Source organism: Takifugu flavidus, chromosome 2 (genome assembly GCF_003711565.1).
Source record: "Takifugu flavidus isolate HTHZ2018 chromosome 2, ASM371156v2, whole genome shotgun sequence".
Taxonomy (NCBI): Eukaryota; Metazoa; Chordata; class Actinopteri; order Tetraodontiformes; family Tetraodontidae; genus Takifugu; species Takifugu flavidus.
Genome location: NC_079521.1, coordinates 9,298,435 through 9,307,232, shown reverse-complemented (window position 1 = coordinate 9,307,232; position 8,798 = coordinate 9,298,435). Strand labels below are relative to the sequence as shown.

Below are 8,798 nucleotides of genomic sequence, written 5' to 3'. Positions count from 1 at the left end.
GGGACGCCTCCGTCACGTCAGGAACTCTTCAGTCTTCACGCCGGATTCGGCGGAAATCCTCTCAGCTCGTGCTTCCTGGAATCTCCGTCGCCTTAGCTCATTCCGGGTCAGGCTCCGCCCCCGCGCTTCCAGGACAAACATGGCGGCGGAGAGGCCGTAACGCCAGCGGCAGCAGAATTGTGTCAGTTCTGCTAGTTGGAGGATGGGGAGGCTGACATTTGGTTCATGGTGAAGTGGTTGTCGTGGTGATTTCTGCAGAATGTGACGGAGTGAAGGGGCCGCTGGGATTAGGAGAGCGTGACCAATCGGGATTAGCTCTGCTTTAAACAAATAACAGGTCAGAGCAACACCGAGACAGAGCGGACTTCATTAAAACAGCCCCCATCTGACTGTCTGTCTGTCTGTCTGCCTGTCTGTCTGTCTGTCTGTCTGTCTGTCTGTCTGTCTGCCTGCCTGCCTGCCTGCCTGTCTGTCTGTCTGTCTGTCTGTCTGCCTGTCTGTCTGCCTGTCTGTCTGTCTGCCTGCCTGTCTGTCTGCCTGTCTGTCTGTCTGTCTGCCTGTCTGCCTGACTGCCTGTCTGTCTGTCTGTCTGTCTGTCTGCCTGCCTGTCTGTCTGCCTGCCTGTCTGTCTGTCTGTCTGTCTGTCTGTCTGCCTGCCTGCCTGCCTGTCTGTCTGTCTGTCTGTTGCTGTCTGTGTCTGTCTGTCTGTGTGTTCCTGTCTGTCTGTCTGACTGTTGCTGTCTGTCTGTCTGTCTGTCTGTCTGACTGTTGCTGTCTGTCTGTCTGTCTGTCTGTCTGTCTGTCTGACTGTTTTCATCCTGTAAATATGTGATCTAGAGCTCAGAGTTCTTGTTTCGAGGTATATACGTGTGTGTGTGTGTGTGTGTGTGTGTGTGTGTGTGTGTGTGTGGTGTGTGTGTGTGTGTGTGTTGATCCTCAGTCGTTTCCTTCTCTCTGAGCGCTGTTGAATCGTTGATTCTCCGCCGGAGTTTAAATTAAACACCTAATTAAAACTCATTAGCTGCAAACAGAAGAAACATTTACGGGAAACTTTCTGTCTTTAATGATCAAACACGAATTAAAGCAACAAACACAGAGCTCGTGCATGCGCGCCTGAGTCCACAGGACATAATTAATAACTAATATTTAACATCAAACGCTTTAATCCTGGTTCGTCTTCAGGCCGAAACTGCAGCGGAACTTTAATTCGCCACCAGCTTCTGTGTCGCAGGTCCTGCATTTTAGATCAGATCAGCTCGATTGATCCGTTTGATCGCTGCTGCCTGCTGACGGCCACAAGTCGATCACATCTAATCTCCTTAATCTGGTTTTTAGACCAAACAGCTGCACGTCAGGACCAGAACACAAGTTCAGTCTGATAGATTTTATTGTCTTTCAATAAGATCAAACTGGATTTTAAAACACATTTTGCAAAATGTCATAAAAATCCAGATCATCCCATCAACTCCATCCACGGAGTAAAAATTAAAGTAGAAAAAGAAAATTGAAGTGAGATTAAAACATCAGGAAAGCGTGTGTGTGTCACAAACACTCGTCCCTCATTTGTGTGTCTGCTGCCCTCTTGTGGCCGCGCTGCGATCGCGCGGCTGAAACTGGATCCACGTCCAGGAAAGTGGAGATCTTGTCAGTCGTCTCCTCCACACAGGCTGAGCAGGGCCCTCTGGTAGTCTCCTTTGGTGTGTTCCTGAACACAACACAGGCTCTTCAGGGTAGCGACCACAGTCGGTGTCTTAGCACTTTGAGAATGTTTCATTTATCATTTTGTCTTAATTTATCATCTGCGTGGTAATTTATTGTTTTTGCACAAACTCCAGAATGTCACGTCTGTTTATATGTTATTGCACATATTTAGAGTTTCGTTGCGGCATTGAAAGCTGGAGTTTCCTTTTGCTGGAATCGACCGGACATCCTCTACTGTGTTACTTCCGGTTCCGGTTGGGAAAAACGTCAGAATATTACTAACTTTTAAAATCTAATTAACATTATTTACTGACTCATTATCGTCAGACCGCCACAAACTAACTGGAGTTTGTGAAATAATGAATTTCGTTTTATTTAATTGCATTTGATCAACAATAGTATACATTGTGGATGACAATTATGTTTCAGATATAAATTTAGATTTTTTCTTCCTTGTGTGCTGCGGCTTTTATTTGCTATTTACTGCTTAAAAAATATTAATTTGACTGTGCATTGTCCTGTATAGCCTTGCATGTGACAAATAAAGATCCCCTTATCCTCTCTTGTCTTATTTAGTAAAACAACAAACACCCTGTGGACTACCAGGGGGGCTTTTCCAGTTTACCTCCGCTGGAGCAGCTCGGGGCAGGTAGGCGCCTCAGAGAATCACAGGAACATCACCTCTGAGGCCCAGGTTACATCACAATGTTTTCGGGTGAAAACAGAAAAAGTTTCATTTATTTTTGGGGGGTTTTCTGCTGTTCGTTTACACGGGAACACCCTCAAAAAGGAACAAAATGATACGAAAGCAGAGCGTTTGTACCAGAAGGCACAGAAGAGCTCGGAACGCGCTGTGGCGTAAACGGGCCTGAGGCGCCCGGGTACTTACGGCGATGGTCTGGAACAGCGACTTCTTGTGCTGCCTCTTGAACTCGGATCGGATCTTCTTCAGGTCCACCTCACAGCGGGAGACTATGATCCTGGTCACCACCTTCTCCTTCGCACCTTTGCTCTGCGCACGCAACGACAGTCGGTCAGCGCGGTAAATGCAGGTGTGGACCAGCTGTCGTTGCCATGGTTACCCGCCACGTACCTTCATGGCTTCACTGAGTCTGTTGGCAAAGTAGAGCTGTCTGTTCTGGAAGCAGTCCACTGTGGAGAGACGTTTGAAGATGAGCCGTTTTCACCGTCTTCGGGAAGAAAAGGGAATTTTCTGCTGCGTTACCCAGAGTGAGGAAGGATTTCTCCAGATCTCCTTTCACCTCCTTCCTGATGCTCTCCTGGATGTTGTACGGGCTGTAGCTCTTGTACCTCTCAAACACTGCAAAACACAGCGAGCCGGTCACAACCTCTGTGACATCACATTCAACAGGAAACACTGCCTTTAACAGGGAGAAGCCTGGAGCAGGACCCCCCTGCTGATGGGTGGGTGGGTGAAGGAGGGGCAGAAGAACGAGACTCGTGCCAGCAGAAACTTTTAGATCAAGGATCAAAGGAAGAAAAGAGGAGAACATGAGGGTCCAGAGTCAGGAATAAATGAAGTATCTGACCTTTCTGGAGGTGGGGCACGCTCCGCTGGGACATGATGGAGATCCAGGTGGCCACGTCGGTCCCCTTCCGGTTCACCCCAGCTTCATACAGAGACTGACAGGTTTTATGTGATTAGTTCGGTGGGCTGCGTGACTTTTGACCTCTGAAACGATCACGTTTCAAACCTGCCGTGACTCACTCTGGCGTCGTTGTCAATCATCTCGTAGTCGATCACGTTTGAGGGCTCGTCTCGTTTTGTCTGAAAAGGCGACGTGAACGACGGATTTATGGTTTATCAGACTTTTGTCTGATATGTTTGGGAGCTGCAACATTTTGACTTGCGTAATAATGTCATTCTACTGTGGTGTTAGCATGAAAGCTACCTGAACCAGAGCCAGCAGCAGTTTAGCAAAGTTCCCTGACGTGTCTCCTGCGATGTCTTTGTCCAACTCCTTCTTAAACACTGAGGGGAGGAGAGCTAACGTTAGCCACATGCAGTCACCTGAATTCACCGTCCATGCTAACATGCTAAAGAAACATCTTGTACAATATATAAGAGGAATTCAAAAGTCAAACAACAAATCAGCTTCCTGCTAACGTGAAGCTAAAGGCTCTCGCACCCTCCACAAGAAGCAAAACTATGTTCTTGCTCCCAGAACAAACCATGATGTCATCTGTTGTCGTGTAAATGTGCAGTAAATCTGTGACAAGAGGAGGATGGAACGCTGTGGTCAGAGCGGAGCGTCTGTGAGGAGCAGGAGGAGCTCGCTCAAGTTCCATCAGAACCAACTTTGTTCCTGTTGTCACCTCGTGAACATGCAAAGACTGTAAATTTTAGATCTGATGAAATGATTACTTTCTCTGTAAAACTTCTTTATTTCCGTCAACTCCTCGTTGTTCCTGGAGCAGATGATCTCAATGAGGGTCTCTTCATCCGTTCCCAGGCCCTGAAACACCAAAAACCACGTTAGTGCCGCCAGAAAAGGGCCGTGGGTCCAAGGTGCGTTTCCACCTTCATGGAGGCTTTGAGCTCAGACGCGTCGTACTGAACCGTGCTCTTCATCAGCCCCAACATCAGCGTCTCCAGCGAGCCCGACAGCGCCCCCTTCAGGGCTGTGACCAGATCCTGCAGACAGACCGAGTCCAAGTGTTGTCATGGGAACATGCGGCGCTCTTGGCAACATGTTTGCTGAGGAAGAAACGCTCCAAACCTTCTTGGCGAATCGCTCGTATTCGAAGGCGATGTCTCGCCGCTGCTCGTAGCTGCGTCTGGTCAGGATGTCGATGATGGTCTGTTCGTCAGTGCCTGCAGAGAAACGTCAGCTTTGGCTTCAAGCTCGGGTCACGGCTCGGGTCATGGCTCATGGCTCGGGTCATGGCTCATGGCTCGGGTCATGGCTCGGGTCATGGGTCATGGCTCGGGTCACGGCTCAGATCATGGCTTGGGTCATGGGTCATGGCTCGGGTCACGGCTCAGATCATGGCTCGGGTCATGGGTCATGGCTTGGGTCACGGCTCGGATCATGGCTCGGGTCATGGCTCGGGTCATGGCTTGGATCATGGCTCGGGTCATGGCTCGGGTCATGGCTCGGGTCATGGCTCGGATCATGGCTCGGGTCATGGCTCGGGTCATGGCTCGGGTCATGGCTCGGGTCATGGCTCGGGTCATGGCTGGTTCTAAAGCTCTTTCACCCCTAAAGTAGCGCCTCACAAACACACCAGGAAGCAACCCGAAAGGCAGCATGGAAGCTAGCATTAGCATTCCCTTTCTGTACGTGTTTTTCTAGTCTCTCTTTCAAGGCGTAAAAATGTAACAAAGAGTCAAAGAAGGTGGAGGACTGTTGGAAGGGAGACGGAGGGACTCTTTGTGACCGTTATGTCCCTCTGGTTCCTCCTCACCAGAAAAGGTAGATTCCCACGACTAGCCAAAAATCCATGCTTTAGCAGAAACCCTGAGTCTCAGCATTGCCTTGTGGGGGCGCTCTGAGCTGAGGGGCTCCCAGTAGGGGGCGCTCTGAGCTGAGGGGCTCCCAGTAGGGGGCGCTCTGTGTCTCTACGCTCCTTCACCTTTAGTCTTGATGGCCACATCGATCCTGGCAGCGTCTCTGGCCGGGTCAAAGTCTCGCGCCGGCACTACAGTGGGGAATGTGGGTTCTGGTTCCTGCAGAGGACAAAGGAGGACGTGTCACCTCACGAGGTGCTGCTAACCAAAGTACGGAGGCCTCCGAAGGACAAAAATATCTGAGAACGTTTGCCACTTGACATGAAAACAGTTGGACCGGATGGAATTCTGAAAAACGTAATAGGCTGAAACGGTCAGTGGGGGCAACAGCTGGGTAACGAGGACGAGGACGAGGACGAGGACGAGAACCAGCTCCAACCGACATGCTGCTCAGTCTAGTGCAGGTGACACCGTCACACCTGCTGCAGGAGAAAAAGCATCTTTTTGGATTCCTCCGAGAACAAATGCAGGAAGTAACTGATGACGCTGTCAAAACCGTTTTAAGGTGAAACAGTCGGTGAATTAGTGATCCGTTATCAGATGTCCTGTGGGCGGAGACCCAACCTCAGGTTCACCTCTTTATGGCACCACTCAAACATTGCAACGACCGTAAAGATACGAGAGCAACGCTGGAACGTAACAACTTCCTGTTGCACGACAGCGGGTCACTCACCGTCCCGTAGGACAGCGTCAGTTGCCCCAGGAACTCGGACACCAGCGCCATCTTTGGTCAACCTGAGAACCGACACAGAGAGAGACGTTGGTATCTCACGACAGCGAGTCCACGGTGACAGAACAGCTAAGGCAGAACTCCCAAAATCGCCATCCTATAAAGGTTTCCCATGTACCGATTACCTGTTACCATGGCAACCTCGCAGGTTCTGAAAATGCCTAAAGTATCAAGAAGTTTGTTGCACATTTTTCCAAATGGGTTTCACATCCACCAGCAATATGAGGAGCAAAAAAGCAAATTGCCCTGGAAAAACAGACGTGATCGTTGCACCTTTATTTGACCTATTGACCTTGACACCTGATCCTCTCTTGACGACAGTTTTGTTCAATTATAGAACTAACAGCTAACGGAGATCCAGAAACTGCCAACACATGGCGGGCCGGGCTAGCTGATTAGCATGTTAGCTTTATGTCATCTCTGAATCAGCAAGGATTCGAGGAGTGTTTGATTTATTGACCAGGGTGTACCAGGCGGGTGTGGCTGCTGATAACAACTATGAAGAGCTTCAGGAGTGACATGCACAGAGAAGGAAATCTTTGTCTACATCGACCTACAGTGACACACCATCAGGAAGCATATTTGAGGCACCAGTTCCATCACCTAGCAACCACAGACACAAACAGTTTCAGTGTGTTTAGCAGGATAATTCTGCTGTTTTTCCGTGACTGATAAACATGTGGAACACATGTGGAACCAGTAACATCGACCATATATGAGAAAAATCCTTTAGTTCTAAGAAAAACGCATCATTTTTCTGCTGCTTTAAGCTGACCTGTGACCCGGTAAAGTAGGAGCGCTGGAAGATTGACAGAATCCAAGCGTTGAAATCTGACGCTTTCAACCTCTCAAACTTTAGAGCAACGCTTGCTAAGCTAAAGCTCAGATATTTTTCATGCTCGTGTCTGTTTCTGATGACGATTATTGATTTTAGATCAGCTTCCAGACCAGCGATCAGTGACAGGAACTGTGCCTGAGCAACAGGCCATGGCACACACACACACACACACACACACACACACACACACACACACACACACACACACAGAGCCATGGTTTCCCTTCTGTGCTCTTCTGAGTTAGTTCTGTGCTCTTCAGCTGAAATCTGTGCACGTCACACAGCTGTTAGCATGTTCTTACCTTCAGAAAAGAAGCAGCAGCAGCAGCAGCAGCAGCGAGGAGCAGCTCCGTTATGAGCCTGAGCAGGACAGGGTGTGGTGTTTAAACACACACACACTCACACACACACACACAGTTCAGTGGATGAAACTTTTACACATCGGACTGAACTCCTGGACATAAATTCCTCTCCTCGGCTCCGCCCAACACCAGCTTCAGTCCAAGGTCCCACACGCTGCTGCGCTGTGATTGGTGGGCGGCTCTTGGCCTCGGAACATCGTTGCATCACAGTTTTGGTATCACAGCAACAGTGCAGCCATACACATCATCACAGATATATCCAAAGAAGTTGATGTTGGCATGCTAAAGTTAGCTTTATCTCTTCAGTGTGCATCGAGATCAGCTGTAGGACGCCCCTGGTGGTTGGCTGCATTATAGGCCCGACTTCCTGTCAAACATCAGAGTTTGAACTCAGTTGCCACCATCTTGGTTTGAACTAGGTATTATAGTTAGCTGTGATGGGGTAAATAGTTACTAAATAGTTAGCCAGCACTAATCTTTTTGGGTGTTTTGAGCTGCAAGAAGTTCTGCTGCGACAGTGAAGGGGACAGTGACTTTAATAAACTCGGTCAGTTCCCCACGTTTCTGTGAAAGAAAATATTAAAATCTTTGGTTCCTTGATACAGCAATGAGCACCACCTAGTGGATGATCAGGATGATTACTTTGAGAACTGTTATTTTTTCTTTCATCTTCTACAACTTTACCCTTGGTGGAATAATGTGTGTGTGTGTGTGTGCGTGTGGGTGTGCTTGTGTGTGTTTATGAATTCTGACCCACATTCTTTCCTCCAGTACAGGAGACGGAAACAGGAAACTTCAGGAAATAACAGAATCCTTCTGTCATGTGACTGTCTCCCCACCAATCACAGCAGCCGTGCACTCCCTTGTGTCTCTCTCTCTCTTTCTCACACACACACGCGCACACATTCATACTTGTACTTCTGTCTGTGTGAGAGCTTTCATAGATGTATTACATTCTCCAGAACCTCACCCTAAACCTGACCATCCCAACTTAACCCCTGACCCCTGCCGTGACCCTGACCCAAACTCAGATCTAACTTAAAAAGACACTCAGCTGTGTTAGTCTGATATTTGTATTCTTCTTCTAAATAGCTGCTAAATTTTGCCTTCTAGTTTCCATCTTTAATGAACGTTTTCCCGAGCTAATAAAACGTAAACGCCCTTATCGACTTTACAATCCAGTGGAATGTGAGTTGGACTGTGTCACCATGGTAACAATCTGTTAGTAAAGCTGGGTGACCTTTTTATCTGTGGTTTATTTTCATCATTTCCAAGCCCCTTTTCATTTATTTATTTATTTCATGTTTTGTTTGTTCTGTCTTGAAACCAAAATCTGAGTAGTAACTCTGTCCACCAGAGGGCGCCACAAACCCGCTCAAACACTACTCGAGAGCGGGACTGGGGGGCAGCTGGGGGGGAGGATGGGGCGATAACGGCCAGCTGGGGTTTGCATATTTTATTCAGAGTTGCTCGAGTTGCTAACAGTTGTAGGCTAATATCTCGAGTAAGTGTAAAGCTGCCACAGAGGGTGACTAGAGTCATGAACAGTAGTTAACAGAGGCCTCCTGGCCTTCGTCCTTCAATGGTCAAGGGACGTGGTCCATGAGCTCAGCAACACCTTTCATCCCGCTCCCA

The 8,798-nt window shown here is 48.4% G+C and overlaps 1 protein-coding gene across 1 annotated transcript; it reads right to left on the bottom strand.

Annotated features, from left to right (window-relative positions):
* Nucleotides 1–1,369: 1,369 nt before the first annotated feature.
* Nucleotides 1,370–7,256, bottom strand: LOC130520200 (annexin A2-like). The gene is made up of 13 exons (XM_057023892.1): nucleotides 7,104–7,256; nucleotides 5,907–5,968; nucleotides 5,299–5,392; nucleotides 4,443–4,537; nucleotides 4,244–4,357; nucleotides 4,088–4,178; nucleotides 3,615–3,694; nucleotides 3,431–3,490; nucleotides 3,252–3,345; nucleotides 2,927–3,022; nucleotides 2,795–2,853; nucleotides 2,591–2,713; nucleotides 1,370–1,705 (listed from the first exon to the last, which is right to left on the bottom strand). Exons 2-13 carry the CDS (start codon nucleotides 5,955–5,957, stop codon nucleotides 1,646–1,648), a joined length of 1,017 nt encoding a protein of 338 aa, XP_056879872.1. The 5' UTR covers nucleotides 5,958–5,968; nucleotides 7,104–7,256; the 3' UTR covers nucleotides 1,370–1,645.
* Between the last annotated feature and the right edge of the window lie 1,542 nt (nucleotides 7,257–8,798).